Source organism: Cinclus cinclus, chromosome 5 (genome assembly GCF_963662255.1).
Source record: "Cinclus cinclus chromosome 5, bCinCin1.1, whole genome shotgun sequence".
Taxonomy (NCBI): domain Eukaryota; kingdom Metazoa; phylum Chordata; class Aves; order Passeriformes; family Cinclidae; genus Cinclus; species Cinclus cinclus.
The window spans coordinates 52,881,684-52,904,376 of record NC_085050.1 but is presented as its reverse complement, the minus strand read 5'-3'; the positions used below and the strand labels follow the sequence as shown (position 1 = coordinate 52,904,376).

The 22,693-nt window shown below is 37.3% G+C and overlaps 1 protein-coding gene across 2 annotated transcripts in view; it reads left to right on the top strand.

The window, feature by feature from the left end:
• RAP1GDS1 (Rap1 GTPase-GDP dissociation stimulator 1) overlaps positions 1-22,693 on the top strand; it is a 58,808-nt gene that overhangs the window by 164 nt on the left and 35,951 nt on the right. The window contains exons 2-4 of one of the 2 annotated variants that reach the window (XM_062493002.1): positions 57-164; positions 14,791-14,913; positions 19,881-20,006. In XM_062493002.1, coding sequence (XP_062348986.1) covers positions 57-164; positions 14,791-14,913; positions 19,881-20,006 — 357 coding nt within the window. Of the gene's footprint in view, positions 1-56; positions 165-14,790; positions 14,914-19,880; positions 20,007-22,693 lie in introns of those variants that run through there. The other variant, XM_062493003.1, reaches the window with a different exon arrangement.

Genomic DNA, 22,693 nt, shown 5'->3' with positions numbered 1-22,693 from the left:
TGTTACCAGATTGTTGAGGACACTGATTGCTTTTTTCCTTTGTGTTTATCAAGCAGATAATTTAAGTGAAACCCTGAAAAAGCTGAAGATAACATCCACTGACAGCACAGCAGATAGCTTGGAGGGATGCTTGGACTGTCTGCTTCAAGCTCTGGCACAAAACAGTAAGTTGTGTGGACCTTTCAAATTTTAAATCCTATGAAATCAGTGAATTAAAATGTGGCAGAAAGACTGACTCAAGCAGAAGGCTGCTAGATTGGCTCTACTGAGTTTTGGGGGTTTTTAACCCATATGTCTGTAACATTCCAGTAGCAATGAAGACAGTGACAGTTAAATACCTGAATATTTGGGGCAGATGTAATCCATTCCTTCTTCCAAGATGCAGTAGGACACTTACTTCTTAAATTGATCATTCAAGAAAAAAACAACAGAGATGGAGAAATAAGTCTGACAAGATGGGGAAAAGGATAAGGGAGGTGCTTGCTAATTTTGAAAGAGCATAGTTTCTCATTTGTAATGTATTTCTCCTCACACTTCCAATCACATATTTCTTAATTGCAGGAGTTTCAATTACCAGAACTAGGCTGGACATCCAAAGATGGTCCAAGTTTGATATGTAGTATGTAACAAAAATAACATCAGAATGGAACAAGATGTCATTTTCACCAAAAACTAGAATGCTTGTCCCCACTCCCATTAGACAGAAAGATAAGGTTAATGAAGATGACAGTTTAGAAGACTTTTCTGAGTTTAACTTTCTTAGCGCTTCAGATTGTGACAGAAGAAAAATATGTGTACAATTTCAGGTTGAAAAACTTCTCAGGGATAGGTACAAGCCATTATTAATTTTTTTTTATTTAAGAAAAGAGTTCGTCCTTTGGAAATATCAATACACTCAAAAGTACAAACTATTAATAAGTCTTGGGATTTTTTTCACATGATGGTATTCTACAAATCAAGGCCTTTTGGATTACTTGATGTAAAATACTTGTTGATGTTTTTCACAGCTGAATATAAGCACCATCCAGATCAAGCAAAAAATTATAACAGCATCTGCATTTAATAGCAGTCTGTTTCTAGTTCACACTATTTTAGAAGGAGATTATCAGCCAGAAAGTAATAAAATCTTTAAGGTTTAGATCAACTATTTTTGTAAGGTACTGAGTTTATTTTTAGGGTATATCCAATATTTTAATTCAACCTCCAATTCGATTTATTTCCACTACTTTTAAGCCTAGTACTTAAACAATAAGTATTAAAAAGAAGATCATATGAAAAGCGACAACTTACTTGTATAAATAACAGAGTTTGCTATTTTGCCTATGAAGGTCACATAGCTGTGTCAGAAAATGTCAGGTTGTGGCTGCTGTTTCATACTCCAACAAGAGAACAAGTCTGGCAGATGCAAAATAATTTTCCTGATGTACAGCAAACTTACTGATGCTTCCGTCCAACCACAGATGACTCTCTTCTGTCTCAGTCTGAGGCTTTACTCTTCCTTCCAAAATCTTTCCTCGTCTAGATTTTTAGCTGCCAGAACAGATAAACAGAGGATTTTGACCTCTCTCTTTAGGGTAGTTCTAGAAAATTTATTCTCTCCACAATTTCCTATGCTCTTTGTGTGTAAGTCAGCGACATGGATTTAGCCCTGCTGAGCTGCCCTATGATACATACCTCTACATATTTACATTTGCCCAAGATTGAGGGCAACTGAAATAATGCACTGGAAATTAGACAGGTCAGATAGGACAGGTTTTTTAAACAGCTTGCTGGTAATTTAGGAACCAGTATATAAATTCTATTTCAAGGGAACTGGACACACCCATACCTAAGTTCTGCCAAGTCTCTTTGGACAATGGACTTTAGTTCTCAAGGTCATCTGATGATTTGGGGAATGGACTTCTGGCTTGAGATAATTTTATGAGAATAGCAGTGCTTTCAAAAGACTTCAGAGATTGAGGTAAATTGTGTATAATTGATTCAACAAATAGCTAGAGAGTCAGCTTTCTAAATGCTTTCTCATAGCTCTCATCCTTCCAGTTAACATCTTAATATGGATTTAACTGATTGATTTTTAGTTACAGTGTAAATATTGTCATATTATAATTATGGTGTATATATTATCATATATATGAGACACAATTACAGCTTCATGTCTGTGTATAAATTATTACACAATAATAATGAGAAATCAAATTGTATCAGAAAACATGTTAATTGTAATGCAGAAATAATATAAGTAATATTTTGCAAATAGATATTCTGCTCTCTTTTATTATATTTCCATGTGTATGATTAAATTAATGAAGTATACATTTGTATTTTAGTTCAGTGGGTCATCATATTAATGTGAGAGAAAAAAGCCATGCAAGGAATAATTTATTATTTATAAGACAATTTTATAGGACTGTGATTTTGTTGGGAGCTCATTGTAGTACTGTAAATCACAGAAGTTAGTTTTATTCACTGTTTTAAGACTTGGAGATAAAAATATTATTTTATCTTATATAAAATTTAGTACATTACTTATATGCTAATGCAACCCACTGCCATCTACTGCCAATCAAAATCAGAAGTTAAACCCAGTGATACTACAGCAAGTGGAGATTTTCATTAAAGGACAGCTTCAGTTTTGCATAGTGCATGTAGACATGAATGTTTTAGTGACCATTACACTGCTTTTAATTGGTGTCTACATGCAGCATAAGTTTGTGGCTAATGCAGAATATTAAATTTCCTAGTTTCTAAGAGTACAGTGAAAATTATAGTTCCGTTTATTTTGCATACAGTCTTTATGTTTTCATTATGCTAAAACAGTACTTCTCATATTTTATACTGTATAGAAAGAGATTACAAAGTTATGATGAATAACGTAACTTTTCATTTCTTTCTGTGTAATCTGCTGTGTTTTCTTTTTTCACTCTCCTTCTCAAAACTGATGTGTTGATAATCCTAGACAGGTGTAATGCCCCGGAACATGATAACTCCTGCCTGACTTTAGGAGCTATCTGCCATTTGTCACACCAGTCAAATTAAGGTACACACACACATACATATGCTATACTACAGAAGGGTGAGTCAAATACTCAGCTGAATGTGATAACTGCTGGTAAATATTTGGCAAGCAAAATTCAAATTGTTTTAACTACAGTTTGTCTAGGAGAAACTTACATAGCTCTTCACATCTGAGACCTGAGTCTGAAAATTCTGCACAGATGGTTTCCTTAGAAGACATTGTCTGAAAAAAAAATAAATATATATTCCTACTTATGCATATATTTTAGTTCATGTCTGTCACCAGAACTTCTGTCTGAGGCCAGACATATATGTTCTGGCTTGTGGCACTAGAGAAGGCTGAGGAGGTTAGGATGAAAGAGGCAAAAATGACAGAAGAATAAGACATGAGCATGCATTAGAAATGCTTTAGAATAATGACGTACCTCATTTTGTGTGGAGTTCCTTTTTCGTTCCCAGTGAAATTAACTAGCAGATCTGGGGACTTTGCAGCCATAAAGTTACAGTAACGTTAGTCGAGATTCACAGGTAATGTAAGAACTCCTTTCACCTCTGTGGATTTACCTCAATCTTATAAACTGAGATTCTGTCCACCTTGCTTCTGAAAGAAAAACACAAATATTTGATCTCTGCCCACCTGCAAGCACTCACCATCTGCTAAACTTCCCATATTTCAGGTTTTTGAGGAAAGGCTGGGGTACATGATCCGTAAGCATTATTAACAGCAAAGAAACAGAGCGAGCCATGCACTAAATGAATTACTGGTTTATAGTCAATCAAGAGGTGAAAGTCATGTATTACATGTGTTTTCTTTTAACAACTATACATTAAAAAAGTTACTCTGTTGTCTGCTCCATATAATGGATTAGCTCTATACAGACATGGATTGATGTGTTATTGTCTAGAAAGAGTTTTGCTGAGCTGGAAGCAGACTGTTTACAGTGACATGGAGTGTAGAATGATCATAACAATCAGAAAAGGCACAAATCTCCTCAAAATATGAGTAAGACATGTACTGAAGAAAAGTAAGTTGAAAGATCATATGCTTATATTTCTGGAATGAAGTAAGTCAAGTATAATTGCTTTATTTTGTATCTCGCACCCAAAGAAAACTATGGGTATGTACTGCTGTTGGATATTGGGAACAATTGGTTAGTTGTCTTGTATAAGGAATTACAAGAGAAAACAGTATTGGCCATTATTTTCAATCAACATATACAAATTATTACTTGTTAAAAGCCATTTCATAAATACTATGCCTATCAAAAAAGTGCATTTATCTTAAGATCTCTAAATAAATGTCCACAAGAAAGGACTGCCTAAGAGAAAGAAAGCAAAAAGGAAATAGAGGTTTTCTTTTAAACAGCAGGCTCTCTGGGGCATAATTATTGCAGTAACAACAAAAAAAGTTGCTGCTAGTCCAGACATGCTGTGTTTCAGATACAAGAAGTTACAGCAGACATAAATAACCCTGTTTTGATAAATGAGAAATCTGAAAAATCTGCTGAGAATGTTATTTTTGGCTCTGCTGTACTCAGCGTAAGAGGCTGGAAATGCCCACTAATCCCAGCTTTCAGCACCTGGCTCTGAAAATGTCTGACATGTAGCTGAAGTGCAAAGGCTGGCACATGCATTTGAAATATTTTTTTACATACACTTTCTACGAGACTAAGAATATGAGCTTACATGTTTGTGTGAAAAAAATGGTTAAGCAAAATCACAGCAAAAACGATAAGTTTATGTGAGCGGGCAAGGCCCCAGTTTTGAAAAGGATTTAGAAATGTTGGAAATATTTGAAATAATGCACTTTACCTTAAAGATGGCTGACTAAGATGCCCTGTTTTCTACTTGTGCTTTGCTGATATGTGGTAACTCAAGGAACCATCACATGACACATGAAAATGTTAAATTCATGCTTGAAACTGGAAATCTCAGAATTATTCAATGGCTAATTTAGAGTGCTGTTTTTCTTCCCATAATGCACACAGTTTCGTAATAGTATTTTGCTTTGCCCCAGAATGTATATGCTGGAGCCATTCTTTATTTAGAATATACTGGCTGTGTTGTATCAGGGAAAATAACGTTGTTGTAAATTACCTGAGCAATTTCTAGTAAGCTTTAGCCCATCACTTCCTGCTGTTCCAGAGTTCTGGTGTAGGGACCATGGGCTCTTCTCTCCTACCTAAAGCTTCTTGTTCAGGTTTTCTCTTGGGAGTCACCAGTGGGTTTCCTGAAATGTGTTTGTTCCTATGTGATGGCATCCCAGAGGAGGATGTGTTAACATCTGGAGTGCTTAAGAAAATCTTGGATATCTGAAGACACAGCACATTTCTCACATTCCTTTGTCAGTGTTGAGATTTTTTTACTGAATGCCCCAACATTTTGATAGGAACCTGCTTTAGCAGGCATCTATCAAATCATTATTTTAGTGGATTTACAGTTCTTACAACCATATGTTTACACAGAAGTTATATTTCAGTTGGAAATTTGTTTTATGCTGTTCTTCATAGTCATGGCTTCCATATGTTGTTGAATTTAGTTAGTATTTGTGCTTCCTATACTTGATGTTCCTTTTTCTGATCTTCATTGTCCATAGAAGATGGAATCATTCCTCTACCAGAGTGGAAAAAGTCATGAAGAATTGAGAATTTTATAATTCTGCGATTCAGGGCTCAACTAAAGCAACCTCTGAAATTTTAAAATGTATTATTGTTGCTATCAATGCCTTTGATTTGTGAAAGAAAAAAAAACAAGATTTACCTATTTTTATCTATTTACCTTTTTTGGGGGCCTTCTTGGTAGCTGTGTGTATGAACTCTTATTTATTCATTGAAGAGTCAGGTAGGCAGCTGTCTGCTTAACTTGTAACACCAAGTGCCAAGTGATTTCAGTGAAGCCTTGTACCTCTAGTATACAGAGCATTAAGAAACAGTCATTTCATCTTTTGTTTCTATAGCCCTCTCACATTAGCATGAAAATATCTATCCTCCTACCCCAAACATAGAAAATTAAGTTGTAGAACCTTTTGTCGTAGCAGAGTTATTCTGAGGCACAAACAACTGAAATCACTTTCATTTTTTCCTATTGGCTAGTCATCTTAAGCTTTCTCTGTTCCCTTTCATAGAACAGAGCATGGAGAAAAAGCTCCACATTTCAGAGCCTGCTCAGGCAAACATATTCTTAAACATTAGCACACTAACCTTTATCTGTTTTGAAAAAAAATTGTATAAGCAGAATAATAGTAAAATGATGCAACTGTTGTTTCATGCAGATCGTCATCAACAATGCTCTCCTGATTCTGAATGCTTGCACAGTATTAAAGCTTAAAACAATAATTGTCCATAGTCCCTATTCTGACCCTCTAACTTCTGACCACAGACATTTTGTATAAATAAAAAAAGAGCTTTCAGCATAACTGCAGATTTAGCAGACTTTACAAACATAAAAGCTGTGACAAGGCAGTGCATAAGCACATCAAGAGAGCTTAGCACAAGCAAGGGGGTAGGCAGTGGTACTAATTGGATTAGTGGCCTACTGAAACAACTGGTAACTAGTAGAATTAAGTTCACTGACAAATAGCATTTCCCTGCTTTCTTATTCCTCTTTGATCTTTAGCATCTCCCTTTCTTCTTAGCAGCAGTCTCCCTTCCAGGAGAACTTTTGATCATTCTTCGGTGTTCCCTCCAGTGATCCCTGACGTATGTCTCCCACCTGTGATCTTGGAAGGAGAAGGAGGCCACCCATGGATGTATACTCAGACCCAGCAGGCACAGACCTGCATGTTAGTCCTGACATGTAAATGTCTCAGCCTGAACATTCAAACAAGCAACAGACATCTAAGGTGTTATCCACAAAGAGGAAAACACAGATGTAAGCTACAACGACCTCCTCCAATAAGATAAAAACTAAACAGTATCATTGCTAACTGTCTACTGAAATTTATAGATACCTGCTGAGATTAAAGTGTTCTTAAGGTAAATGGTGTCCTTAGCCTATGACAAAGATTTTAGGACTTTATTATTATTCCTGGCTTGTCTCGGAAACTAGAAGAATATTAAGAGTTAGCACTAAGGCATCATAGTACCTTGTAGGACTTGTTTTCTTTATGTATTGAAGACATGAACTAGTGTCTGTTTAGCGACTACTAAACCTTGATTCAGCATCTTTGGAATTCAGTGGAATTGGCATAATGCATTTAATGTCTATTCAAACGAAGGAGGGAGAGGGAGTAGAAATTAAAAAGGAAGAAATTAAACCAAAAGGATGAGTAACAAGGAATACAGTGGAACATAAGATTTTTATTTTAGAGGAAGAAGGAAAATGGCAGAAGGGAGAAACAGATATAACAATAAAATTTTGGAAGGAAAAAAACCAAGCTAAATGCACCTACCTGAGTGGCTGGTAGGAAGCAGTCAAACCAAAACCCCACATCTCAGACCAGCAAGAATTTCTAGTCTGCTTCTGATACAGATAATCTCTTGTAACAGAGGCGGGGGTTCAAATTTAATTGGGCCAGCTCCGCCAGTCAAGCCATTAAGCATACCTGCAAAGATTTTGAGTCAAATGCCCTGCTGAAAGTTGGGGATCCTGATGAATATTTTTAAGAGGGAATTCTGGCTCAAATACTGCGTTATAAAGTGTTCCTTCTTTTTGCTGAAGGATGTTTGTTGCATTTTAGCTCATGGGCTGTTGCCTTGTCATGATATTGTACACACATAATCCAGAAATGTTTCCTCATTAAGAACTGTACATAATATATTTTTACAGTATAGCTATACTAAATCAAGGTGACTGCTTTTTATTGGACTGTCTCCCAGTAAACTGGCTTACCCTAATGATGCTGAATGGTAATCACTGCTGCTTAGTGGGATTATATTTTACATAAATTCCCCGTAATAGTGATGTATTCAGTTAGTGCCAGATAGTTAAATGTTTATCCAAGTGTTAAATTCCAAGTGCTATTCATTGAATACACAATGTGCCAAATAAAGATTAACTATTATATTTTATTTCTTTGCAGAAGGCATCAGTGAATAGCAGTTCCAGATAATAGAATTGACACATTTTTTTTTTTTAGATTACTTCTGTATTGCATTTTCAAAAGACAGGCCTTTTATTTTGCTTCTGTATTGCATTTCAGTAATGCAAAGGAAAATGCCTACCTTTCATCAAAAAAATTATATTTAGAAATCATGCAATTTACAATTTTAGGTTTGCAGTCTCATTCTTAGCTTTATCCCAGTCCCTTATAACTTGAAAATGTGATCTTTATTAGATTAGGTTTTCTTTAAGGTACTCTGATAGCACAGCTCACTAAAAATACCAGCAGATTTAAAAATTCCTCTGTGTGTAGATGTACTCTTTCAATAAGCAAAGGGTGGAATTTCACAGGAGGAATTTCAGCTCACTTAAGAGCACTCTTAAGAGATTGCTTAAAGGAACATGAAACATTTCCTGCATATAAAATTATCAGATTTCAAATTTGATTAGATGTTAATAAACTAAATCAAATTTGGAGAAAGCATTTTACTCCATAGGACTAGTATTTGTTATACATTTTGAAGAGCTAAAGCATGAGAATACCCTTTACCCTGGGACATGTACTAAGTTCAGCCAGCTCAAGTAAGAGAGGAGGCAGGGGAAAATGTCCACAGAGGCTGAGTACAAAAGACAAAGATGTGAGTGCATGACATTTGTACTAAGATGCCAGACAACAAACTTGGCAGCTGAGGCACTGACATCAAACTCTTTCAGCAACTTTGCTGCTGAAATGGTTACATCCTGGAGAGGGTGAGTCAGAAAGGGGGAACAGCTCAGATAAATCCACCAGCTATGTGCCAGGACTCAATACTGGATCCAGTTCAGGAACTCCGGGGTGCCAAGCTGTTTAACTTCAATATTCTGCCTTGTGCTGTGACCTGTTCTTGGAAGTATATTTGGATTTTTCTTCATTGAAGGTAAAGATGTCGCATAGTTTCTTTTTACTTCATTGGTACCTGCAACAGGCTATTCAGTAGGTAGAATCTCAGTCTGAAATTCACTTTTATACTTTGGATGTAGCTTTTGGAGAATTTAATCATCGAGACTCATGCAGCTAGTTGATTGATAAATCTGTCTCTCCATCTGTCCTTCCTTCCTTTGTAGAGCTGAGATTTTAATTATAAACATCTGTGTACTGTCTCTTTCTTCGTTAAAAATAGGAATTGAAGTTGCCCTGTAGCTGCTGACAGAGACAAAACAGAGCAGACACCATGATGGAAACATTTGTGCAGCTGAGGGAGAATCCTCCCTCCTTGCCTGATAGGTGTCTAATTTCAAGGATAAGTGAACAGGCAGATTTTGGGGGTTTCCCTGTGTGAGGAGGAGCATGCCAAAAAAAATCAAATGTCTACAGTTATTTTTATACATAAATTATTATTATTATTAAAGGACATTTCTTTTCCTCTGTTAAAATAACTCTTGATAACAGGATCAGACTCTTTGGTTAAGGTTTGTTAAGAAAAACCTCCTTATCAGTGATTCATTCTTTGTTTCATGAGAACATATAATTTGATTTTCTGAGGTTCTTTACAATTCACTTTTTGTGCTTTTGTAGCCAGACTAAAATCTTCATGTTGTGGTTTGAAAAATACAGTGGGAGGCTGTGGAGAGAGGGACAATGTTTCTTCAGGGAGGCTGTATATGGAGAGAGCATCAGTGCTTACACTTGGTCACAGGAACCTTCTTACTGTGGTCATTAGGAGCATGTGCCAGTTCGAAAGATATCCCTTCATTCCCTTGTTCCCTTCATTCTCTTCCCTTCTGCCTTCTGAAAGAGCAGATGGAAGGATCCTTTCAAGATATATGTGATTCATCATTATTTGTTCATGTGTTCATCTTTCTGATGAGGGTACATGTAGGAGGAACATTATCAAGCCAAGGTAAATTTCTGCACTAGTTCCAGTAGTTTTATAAAACATCTTTGCAGCTGGAAAGGCATGCATTTGTCAAAAGAGTACATGGCAAACACAGTGTGCTTAATAAAGAGGGTCCTCATAAAGCTGATTATTTATAATTCTGTGCTGTGAAGCTCCACAACAAGGGAATTATTGCAGTGCTAGCCACCATGACTATAGGATTACTAATAATAGTGTAATTTAAACTCATTGTTCATAGGTTATAATGGATGGTGAGTCTACAGCTTTCTTCTGCTAGCAAGGCAGTGAGAGAGATATGCCTTGCCTTTCCCTTCTCCCTTTCTGCCTTTTATTTCACTTAGAGGTGTACAAAATAATATAGAGAGGAGAAAAGAGTGAATAGAGGAAAGTGAAATTTCAGAGGGAAGAGAGGGTAGAATTTTAATTCAAAACACTTTAGATTTTTTTCCTATGATTTCTGCTACTTAATTAACTAGACTGATAGCCATGGTGCTCTGCTCTGCAGCTCTGATCTGTGGCATGAAAGATTTTCCTGCTCACACCTTTAACTCTTCTGACTTCAGGCACAGCACGAACCACAAAAGACAAGCATATTGACATTTTAACCACTCAGTTATGACATTAATAAGATTTTGACACTACATGATCTAACATACCCTTTCTCTTGATATTGAATAATACAAGGAGGCATCTAAAGCAGCAGGCTTAACCTTAGAGGGTTTTTCCCTCCAATTATGCTATATTAGACTGTGCAATAGGGCCACTTTTAATGCAGCATTTTTACAGTCCTACAGTTTCTTTGCTTTCAGACAGGACAGCTCTAGGAGTGAGCTGGTGTAAGCAGACTGAAAATCAACCTTTAAAAGAACCCATTTGAAATCACAGATACATCACGGATAGCAGAAGGATTATGAGGTACGGTGCTCTAATGTCAGGCTATCTACATTGCTAGGTCTCTTTCAGACACAAATTCAAGGGATTTTAAAGGGGATGCAATTCTGCTAAAGGAGTGTTGGCTGTGCTTTCCCTTTTGGCCAGTATAGAAAGCACAGGAGGAGAAAATGTGGTACAGATTTGCCTAGGTCTTTCTTGCCCCTGGAGAAAATTTTTGGGTTTACATGCTCCAATTACAATTGAAATAGCAATTTTAAAAGATGACAACTGAAATAAGTTTTTAAAATAATTTACCCTCTAATAATTTGCTAGGAAGCCCAGAATGAAAGTATCATGCAGGAGATTGATAGCCTTAATAAATAATATCTCTTAGTGCATACACACAGAGAGACAGGAAGTCAGCTGGGCTTTCTCCAGCCTCTCAAGAGAACAAATAAAGGCAGTAGTTGAGGGTTGCCTACGCTAAAGCCACTAGCACTTTCTAATTCTCAGCAAACCCTGCCTTATTTCTCCTAGAGCCAGGCAGTGGTAGGGGTATCAGCCCTTTGGCAGCATTGATGTGTGGTTGCCCAGTGTCAGGTTCTGCAGAATCAAAAACAGGTGATGGTTTTTACAGTCATAGTGAAGATACTGCTACATAAACATGACAATCTATTGTCCACTCCAAAGAATAACACCACACACGCTTCCCTTCATTTCTGTTCCTATGTCCCTGTATGTTTTGTGTATTTGTACAGGACACATGTTACATGAAGCTGAAGACAAAGGAAAGTCATACACAGGACTGTTTACTCATGTTTTTAAGTGAAGCAATTGCCCCATTTGGGCACTAAAAGAAAAGCTTATATACCTACATCTGTGCTGAAATAATCTTCTAGACCTCCAGCTTGGTATTCTCTTCTATAGACATACATTTTAACACTTAGTAGCTGAACTGAGTCAACTGCAGTTGAGTCTGCAGACAACTAAAGGGTGGTAGAAGATCTTCATTTGGACTTTGCAGGGCATTCCTGTGCATCATTCGCCTGTTAAGTCTTTCTCTTTTGAAGGAATATAAAGAATACTGAGCAAAAATGCTATATTTAACAAGGCAATTTTAGGTTTATAAATAAGACATCTTGTTTGAAGTAAAATACCCTTCCTTGTTTAAGCATTTCAAAACTCCTGAAAGACTGGTTTCCTATAACAAAAAATCTGCTAATTACATGTGACTTAGGAAATTAGTTTGTATATTACAGTACATTCTTTTTTTTTTCCTACCTTCTTTTTTAGAATTTTAATATGATGAACACAGAATCCCTGAAAAAACAGGTTTTGGTTGTTTTTTTTTTTTTTTTTTTTGCAGCTACAAAACAGAGTAATGTGCATGAGGATGGAAGAGTAATTTTCTTGGCACGTTCTCTTAGGATGCCTAATATGGGGGATCTACTATAAACTACTTGCAAAGCTTTAGTGTCATACTGTCATCTCTCTATTTTGAAATGGAATTAATTTGTATATTACATCAAATGTAAATTGTATGTGTTCTGCAGAGGAAGAGCAGTGCTTACTTAGACTTGGAGTAGACAAGCTGAAGCACCCTGTGGCATATTTTACACTTAAGGCAATTCCTGGCAAAAATGCCTCAAGAGAGATCACTGTGGGCTGTCTGATAGTAGTAATTCAGAGTAATTCAGCCAGAGTAATGTGCTTTTCCCCAAAATAATGATGCTTGAGCACTCACCTAGGGGTGTTCTGCACTCACTGCTGGTCAAATTTATCCATCTTCCCTCTTTTATGATCAGCAGAAGTTTGACATTGATACCCAACTGATTAATAAGAAACATCAGGATTTTGGTTTGAAGGGATGAGTATATGCAGTAGTGCTTTCTGTACTGCTTCAGAGTAGGAAAAGTAATTGGTTAGTTTTCATTGCTGTGATCCCAGGTATCTGATTTCCCACTTTCCGAGAGGTCTGTGCTTTTATTGGTGCTCAGTTGCTTTTCTTAATAAAATAAATCAAGGGTGTATCTGCTGCACACAACTTGCCTGGAGAAGCATTTAATTTTATTTTCTCACTTCTTGCAGGATATATTTAGTACTTCTACTTTTGTAATTTATGCTTTGCACAGTAATGAGTCCATCAAACTACAGACCAAAAAAATACGACTGGATACTGTATATCTCAGCAGCATGACTGCAGAGGAGAAAATGCATGAATGTCTCCTGCCTACTAATCCAGGTTCACATATCCATATTTTGCATTTTGAATTCTGTACTTTGAGTTCTGAACTTAGAGAGAATCTCTTCCTTAACAGACATCTAAGATGTCTGGACTAATATTTAGTTCTGATATGATTTTCTCTAAATTCAGACTTCATTTTTTTGCCGTGTCTATATCCATTGGAAAATACTGCTACTAAATATATGCTACATGTCAGAGTTTAAAAAAAGCTTTCAAATAAGCCATAAGCTCCTTTACATTATATATTTTGTGAGGTTCTTTTCAGTGTATTTCAAAAATTGCAGTTAACTAGATTGCAAACAGGTTAATAATAATTAGCACTTAAAACATGCATGAGATGTTGAGATTACTCTTCACTGATGCCTAATCTGTTTGTAATCAGATGTCATCACTGACATATTGTGAGTGGTCCTAGCCAAACACCAACATCCCAAGTTGGACTTGCATACAGAAATGGGAGGCATAACTGCAATCCAGACTTGAAGTTCTCTGTTTTCAGTCTGTTTTCTGTCATGTAGACATAACCAGCTCCCAGAAATGGAAGCATGTACATACTCTGTGTGAGCCACAAAACCCACGGGAGTCACCTCTGCCAGGCTTGTGCTGACTTCTGTTCAGGAGCAGCTGGAGTGGATCTCTCCCACTCTCAGAGGCAGCAGAGTAGTCCTGGGGCTGCCACAAATCAAATTCAGTTGCAGCCCTGAGAGTGGGGAAAGGAAGGAGGAAGAGAGCAGAGAGCGTGGTATATTGTTATCAATTTACAGGTGAAGCACAGCCAAAGAGTGGTTGCAAACTGCATTCAGGTGGATTTGTTTAGCTTTGCAAAAGTCATCAATTGGAGCATCTCGCAGTAAACTCTGAAGAATGCAAATAACTTCCTTTATAAATGGCTTAAGAAGTCATGCTGCTTTCTAGAATTAATAGCTGCCATCTAGTTGTACTGTGTGTCACACTAATATTCATCTCAAATATGCCATTTTAAAAAGCATTAGCAAAATATGTCACAGCATCTAGTACCTTGTCTTTAACTGTAGTTGAATCGATGTTGGTTTTCAGTTTGTTACAGAGCATTGCTGTTGGCCAGCAATGTAATGTGGGAGCAAAATTCCTCTTACTACATACAGAAAGGGAAAAGGTTTTGTCACAAATTTTTGATACCTACTACAGGAAATTCAGTGTTTTTCCCTTTCCCTTCTACTGAGTCTGTACTGGAGCTACTCAGTAACAGAGTAACACAAGATCTTTGAGCGTAAGAGGAGTCTACAACCAGGATCATCTTGGCTCTCCCTCTACTCCACTTTCTGATTCCTACACTGCATTAAGATGTACCCTAAACTTTAAGCACTTTCCCCATCATTCCTTGAACATTTCCAATAATTCATCTCTTCAAAGTGCCATTCCTTGACTTTTACATTATACCTTTATCTGCTGCATATCACTTTATGACCTTTACTCGTACAGTCTCTCCAGTATTTTCCCCATGTAAGCATGAGTATGTATCTGTATATACTTATATAGCAGTCACCTTATAAAAGTCAATTGATTAGAAGTGGCAAAGTATTAAGTTCTATGAGTACATCAGATAAAGTAAGTATGGTTACTGGACAAATAGTTGGCTTCTGATATGGGAAATAATGACTATCATAATTACTTTTGAGAAGACTTCCCTTCTGCTTTTCTTTCTGTTCTTTCCCAAAGCAATTTGATGCACCAGTCATTTTTGTGTGATGTGTTTTTCAGATATGGAAACAAGTGAAAAAATCCAGAAAAGTGGAGTTCTTCAGGTGTTCGCGAGTCTGTTGACGCCACAATCTTCCTGCACAGCAAAAGTAGCTAACATCATAGCAGAAGTAGCCAGAAATGGTGAGGTTTTCTACAAGAACTTTTCTGCTGGAACATCTTCAGTTTTTCACCTCACTTGTCAGTATGTTTTACTTCATTTATGTTTTCATTTTATAGATAGACACCTTTCATGTCCCTCCCTTTCACTGTTTTTGTTTTGTCTAAATTTTTTGTACGTTTTAATATAATCAAAACAGCAGTTGGCTGCTGGAATTTCTTTTACTTTTGTTCTGTTTAATTTTTAAGACAGCAATGCAATTTATTGGGCAGAAACAGCCCACCACTGATGAAATGCATTTCTATATGAAAAGCATGTTGAAAAAGAGACAACACACTATGTGTGCAGCCAGTTATGCATGGTGCACACAGTTACAGAAGTAGCATTTATACAGGTGGTTAAGGGACAGTAGAACACTTCTTCGGTCTGAGATTTGTCCTAAGATTATAACCATTATCAGTCCTTTGATACCACGCTAAAACCAATTAGTCCTACTTAAAGAGCATTATATGTGTTAGAGCCCAAAGTTCCAAGTAAGAATCACCTCCATTTTGGTATGTATTATATACATACAGTATATAATATAACATTGGAGGTAATAAAAAAACTATTTAAATTTTTCTTTAGACAGGATTATCTTAAAGCTCACCCAATACCTGTGTATCTTGGGCCCAGAAGAATGGCCTCATACCTGCAAGCAGACACTATGGGCAGACCTCATTATGAGAGTAGAGGAGATTTGTGGCTGACTTTTCTCACTCCTGGACTTGCTTGCTGTCACAGCTGAAGAGGCACAGATTCTGTTTTTGGACTTCCCCACAGGCCAGACAGAGAAAAGGAGAATGTTTCTTAACTGCTGTCCTGGCAGCCTTGTCCTTCTCCCTTTGTGAACTCATGCTGATGCCTCTTCAGGGAAAGGGCTACATTCTTGCTGATTCCTTTCACATTCCATTTCCACCTTTTCTGAGGAATCACAAATTACAGCTTCTTACTGATACCCCCATGGTGATCTCCACCCAATTTACTGGTTTTAAAACAGAGCTATATATGGTTATTCAGAAACAACACTAATGAGAAAAGACATATGTTTAGTTTTTAAGTGTTAAACTTATTTAGATAAAGAGACAATAAAACATGTATACATAGAAATTTAAATTTGGAAGTGTTTCAGAATGATAGAGACTTAGGCAAATATATCAGGGGTTTTCTTCTATACTTCATGAATTCATAGTAAGTATTTTTAGAACAGCACTGTCAACTCTGTGTCCTCACAGTTGGTCCTTTTAGCTCCTATCCTAGGAGGGAAAAGTTAAGAATAAAATCAGTGTTCACAATAAGCAAACAGATGTATTGTTCCCTCAAAGATTCCCTTACTTAAAAAGAGCATTTTAGCCAGTATCTGAAGTCACACATGAAATGTCTGAATAGTTTCTAATATGTCCTTTTTCCTGACAGCTTCTAAACTGATGGTTTATGTACACTATCAGAAAAGCTGGCACTTTACCTGATTCATCATACAAAATTGGTTTTGTCTTTTCCTTAGAGTCATTACCAGGTGTAACTGGGATCTCTGTCAGCCAAGGTTAAAAATGAAGGTACTCAGAAATTATTTAAGGTCCCAGTGCTTTCAATACTGACATAATCTGGGTATTTCTCATTGGATTCTAACTCTCTTGAAGTAATTGCTTAAGCAGGATAGCAGGGAATACCTCCTTTGCATTCTCTTGTTTTCCTTGTTTTATTGCATAAAAATACGAGTTTAATGCTTCTAGTGTACCTGTTTTCAACAAACTTCAGGGAACTTCAAGAAGATTTGTGTTCTCAACATTTAGAAGACAGTAGGCATTAAACCCATTCCCTGAGTGGTCATGCCATGCAGTACTGCCAGAGTTGGGAGAAGAGACTGCAATTTTGGGTGTTAATAATACAAGGGCATCTTTTTCTTCCCCACTTCCTGTTTTCCTCTTACATTCCCCTCATCTGATCATGTGCCCAAACACATCTGATCACATCAAATCTCTCTACTTGCCTTGGTGGCTTTGTCATGTTTTGTCTTTTCACCTCTTCGTGTTCTTGCTGTTTCACCTCTTCTGCTCACATATCTGTTCCTCCTCCCAGCTTGAGCTCATATTTGTTTCTCTTATTTTAAACATCCGAACATACAAAACTCCATGTAGTCACTTATGTCTCGCCAACTACAGCCATTTTCATTTCAACTGTGAGCATCATGAAGGCTCAGATGGACTTGTTACATGGAGTTTCTCTCTCCACTGTGGACCTTTTAAACCCTCTTCCAAGGTTTTTAGTCTTGTCTTCTTTGCCAGGTGCAGGAATGAGAAAAAATCATCTTCACAGTCTGTAATACTACAACACAATTATATTTCACTTTCAAAATCTTGTCCTTCTTTTGGTTTATGTTACTCTGTCCTCAATGGTTCTCCAAACTTCTTAAGTGATTCTTTGCTGCTTCCTTCAAAGGACCTGCTTCATTTCTTTCCGAGGTTAGTGGAAACCTTTTAAAGACTGTTCTCAGTTACTTTGTCATTCTTCTATTCTGTGTAGTATCTGCTGCAAAAGTAGTTGCAGTTACCACATCTTTGTTCCTGTTTCACAGATCTATTTTGATACATATGGTACCATTTCTTCACTTCTTGCTCTTATTGACCTTGGTAAATACAAGTCTGTTCATCTACTGACCAGTGATTTTCCTGCTGAAAAAGCTTCTGCTCTCTCCAAATGGAGGGAGGAGGAGGAGTTTCTTACTCCTTTTCACCACGTGAGGAAGAACCTAAACAAACAGCAGAACAGACCGAGACCTCTCAGTCTTTTAGGAGAGAACAAGTTTCATTTTCTGATACAGACTAGGAGGAAAAGAAAAACAAAAAACACCTGACTTTGATGATGTAGAAACTATAGTAAGTTAGTGGGTGGAAAGGAAAGTGATGCAGGGGCAGCTGAGTAACGGAAGAGTTTTTGCAGGGAATTGAGAAAAAGAGGCTGAGAGGACAGAGGAGACAGAGGAAGAAAGTAAATACATATAATAAATAAATATTGCAATGAAGTTGAAAATGGGTGAAAAAGAAATATACTGCATGTTTCAAGAATGTGTCAAGACCAGTTTTAAAGACCAGATGTATCTGGTATTTGTTATGTTCATTACAGTGGATACTATCACCATCTATCACACTATAGCATCTAGCCACAGTTCTAAAATGTTACAGTAGCTAGGAAGGTGGATTAATTGTGCTCACAGCTATCTTCTCCTGAACCTGTGCCAAGTGTATAGATATTGCTGATTCTTCTTAATCTGCATGTTGTTGTATCAGAGTTATGTCATCACACAAGAATTGCTTACCTCTGACAATTTTTTAGCTAAAATAACACTGCAGGATTAAATACAAAAGAGACTAGATTTTGTAGCTACCAAAACATCAAAGAACATTGTAATAGGTGCAACAAAGGGAGTATTTAAGAAGATGTATTCATACTTCAAGCATTGTATGAAATCTTTTAGTTACTGGCATAAGGAGTTCTGTTGATCCAGAATCAGAAGAATTTTCTCATCTGTTTTAGGGGGTTGTACACCCTGGTTCATTCTAGCTCATAAATTATTAAGTAACAGAAAGGTAAACTGACTCTGAAAGATCCAATATTGTTTAGGATCAGGAAGAGACATAATTTGCCCCTCTACTCAGCCCTGGTGAGGCTGCATCCTGATTACTGTGTCCTGTTCTGGACTTCCCTGTACAAGAGAGATGTGGAGCTCCTGGAGCAGGTCCAGCAGAGACCACAAGGGTAAGAGGGAATTGGAGCATCTGTTACAAGGAAAAGCTGAGGGAGCTGAGCCTATTCAGCCTTGGGAAGAGATGATGGAGAGGGAAACTTAACAGTGTATGAGGAAGAACTTTATTGTACAGGTGACCAGGCACTGCAGCAATTGCCCAGAGGGTTTGTGGAGTCTCTTTCACTGCAGATATCCAAGAATCATCTGGATGTAATCCTATGCCCTAGGATGACCACACTTAAGCAGGAAGCTTGGACCAGATGAGCCATTGCAGTCCCTTCCAGTCTTACCCACTCTGTGATTCTGTGATAATTTGCAGTTCGGAACAAATCAAAAACATATTGATGGTTTGCCTTACAATATTACATCTCTAAAGGGTGCTCTGTAGCAAACTCTGAAACAACACTGGTGTTATCAGGTGGCTCCTTCTATAAACCACCTTTTTAAAATGTGCAGCACAGTGTCTGCCTACCTGTATCTCCTTCTGGAGAACAGCCCTTTATGTCTCTGACACCAGGATTGTTCTCTGTAACTTGCACAGATGCAAAATAATTCTATGTTTCTCTGTGGTATAGCAGGAAAAAAGGGCAGAGAGCTTCCCAGTGGATGGGTCCTCTACCTTTCTACCCATGGTGGGCATCAGTTAGATTGTGGAAAGCTACAGGCCTTTGGGCTTATATAAACTCTTACATTTCTTATTCTCTTTTTCCCTTCTTCTCTTTGCCTTTCAAATGAAAACCTGTTACTGAGTTTTATTTTTCTTTAAATCCTCTTAAAGCAAATGCTTTTCCAGAATTCTAATTAAGGCAATAGAGAGTAAAAAATACTGCTTTAGAATACTAGTTTTAAGTAATCTTTTGTGTTATTTGGTAATTCTAGTTTATGTTGAATTTGTTGTGAATTCACTGTTCTTTTCAGCACTTCTTTGTCATACTAAAAATACGCTTAGTCTGAACTATGTTAAATTAGTTTCCATGGAAGTCAATTAAATACCCTTAACTCCTTCTAAATTAGTAAATAATGGAAATAATTAAGCCCAGATCCTGACTTGGGCTTATTCTCCAGAAACTCTCATGAGAATTTACACTGTTTGTCTGTGCACGTGTTTAGGGCACACAAAAGGCCCAGTTGCCAGGCCAGTGTAACTGGAACTGATGAAACTGGCAATAACTGGCCTGGCATTAACAGGCTTTGCTTTATTTGCAGAATTCATGCGGAACCCCTGTGTGGATGCTGGGTTGATCCCTCCCTTGGTGCAGCTGTTAAACTGCAAAGACCAGGAAGTATTGCTTCAAACAGGACGTGCCCTGGGCAATATATGCTACGATAGCCGTGAGTGTTGAAATCTGTTGTATTCTGTACTTGCTCTTGTGGAAGGGAGGGGGGAGTGTTTTGGTGTTCTGTACATTGTGTGCTGCGGGGTCATTTTCCTCTTTTCTTTGTTTTTATTTATCCCACGATTCTTCTGATTTGATGAGAAAATTGAACATCACACTTGCATAATGCTTTTGTGACAGAAAGATTAAAACATGTTTTCAATATTGTGGTACAACTGGATATAACAATAGAAAGGTTTTCTGATCCTGGGGTTTTTTTGGGGGAGGAGGGTGTTCAAACATAATGAACTAGGTTTTCAAGGAGCAGATGCTACATATGCAGAGGCACTGAGCAGTTAATTTTTCCTCAAACAGAATTTGTTGGAATGGAACAGAGTCAGAAGGGAACACTACTTTCTAACCAGTCTCAAATCTGTGCAGAGCTGTATATGTGGCTGAAATGATGCCTGAGTTACGTTGCTGATTCTCAAAATTCTTATGTGGCCAATCAGTTGCTCCAGTACTACATATTCGTATTTTTGGCAGTCAAGGGTGGTGGTGGTGGGACGTTGGTGAAGTTTTTTTATCTTTTTATGGGTATAATAAATTCTTAAAATGAGAAGCAATTGAGTTTTGAAATGCAATTGTGACTGCATGTGCTGATTACATGCATGGGTGTGTCATCTGCAAAACAAACCAGGGGTTGCAGTGTTTTGAAAATGCAGCCTCATTATCCCTTCAAAATTTTGAAAAAAATCAGTGCACAATAAATATGGTGCAGAAGCAGAGACACCAGGAACATTTTGCACATGAAGGAATTATGGATGTCTGCAGATGGGAAGTGAGATGAAATTGTAAAATCATTTTGTTATCGGGAGTTAGTGACTTACTTTATATGGTGAGAATTTTTCTGCATTCTATGTTGCATTTACCAAAAGTTCTGCTGTATGAATACTGAATGTAGCCATTCTCCTTGCTACTTTTTTTTCATCTGAGTTCAAAAATTTACATTTTATATTGTTTTAAATTACCTTGCCTTTGACCTCAGGGAAGTTAATCATATGTTGGCATTTCCAGTTACAGACAGCTACTGCTTGAGGATGTTAATATGTAATTCTTTCATTTAGGATTTTCTTTAAGGTGACCAATCAACTGAACAGCTGCTTCCCCATGGAAACTTCACATAGAAGCTGTTAAGCTTCCTATAACATAATTTATATACTATATTCTGTTTCAGGATTATGCATGAGATCAAGGTCACTCTCAAGTGCACTGGTTTGTTTTATATAAGTAAAATCTGTGTTCATGTCAATATTGTTCATCACACATTTTTCATTAAATACAACAAGGGCACACAGAAATGGTTTTGCAGTGTGGGGTTTTGTGGACTACTGCTGGCTTTTACAGTGCAGAACTTAGTACAGAAAAGTCTGTTACCTTGTGTTGCCCTTCTGTGGAGCAAAGCTGGCACTGATAAAAGGTACAGTAGGCAGTGATGTGTTCTGTGTGCCATGTTTTGTCGTGTTCCTGTGGGAGGACAGTCACTGCCTTCCCTGTGTATTTGAATAAAATTGATGAGTAAAGTTTAATAAAATGTGGCAAAAATCAAGGCTAGCATATTGGATTGGAGTGGAAGAGGCTATTTACAGTGCTTAGTTGTCACATCCACCCTATCTGACATTTTCTGTTAACTTAATGTGTAATTTTTTGCATAGTTATGCACTCTATCCTAAATTCTTATTTAGGACAAATACTTTCACTATGCTTATTACTAGAAAATTTAATATATTTCACTTTTTTACTATTGGTTTTCCTTAACAAGGGGATATAAAGTATAACAGACAAGATGTGGAAGCTGGTAGTTCTAATTAAAAATGTTACATATCGATAGTCTTTTGGGTTTTTTTCCAATTGAGACAAAAGCATCTGTTATCCTTCTGGTAATTGTGGTTTGCATAAGAACTTGAAATACATCAGAAACTATATTTTTCCAAATACGTGAGCTTCTTTTGCACTTCTGTTGCCCATGTAACTATAGCATGCAGCAGTGAGAAATGTCTCTAAGTCCTAAATCAGAGTTAAGATGATCCTATGCAATAAAGCCCATATTGGATGGCTCATAGAAAAATTTCTTTATATTGAAAGCCTAGTTGTCATGTATTTCATCCCAGCAAGCGTGCATCACTTTGTTTAGTGACAGCTTTTGCCAAAATGAGTTAATCAGGTCTCTGTTTCTGGGAGAAGTTGGTGTGGTGCAGGATGAAAGTTGTGGGACAAACAGCTGCTTCTGCAGGGAAAGCCCCTTAAAACTGGCCTTGAAGAGGAGAAGGACTGCCTGAATTGTTTTTCCAAAGGAAAATGGCAGTGGTTCCTCAGTGTTCCCAGATCCCAGAGTTGCTGCATGAAGGCAAGACCATTTCCCCGCAATTTCACGAGTGGCTAGTCCTGGAACACAGCTACTATGGAAAGGTAATTAATTTCCAAGTCCCAATGCTGAAAGAGATTTAGTACCTTCCACAAGTTAAGGGGGAATTATACCTGGCCAAAGACCTCACTGAACAGATTCATTTCCTCACAGAAAACATGAAGTGAAAACTTGTTGACGTACTGATAGATGTTCTTGCCTGTTATGTTTGACATAGACGTGGTATTGTCTGGGTGCTCATCTGTGTTAGCCCTTAAAAACACTACTTAATTGCCTAT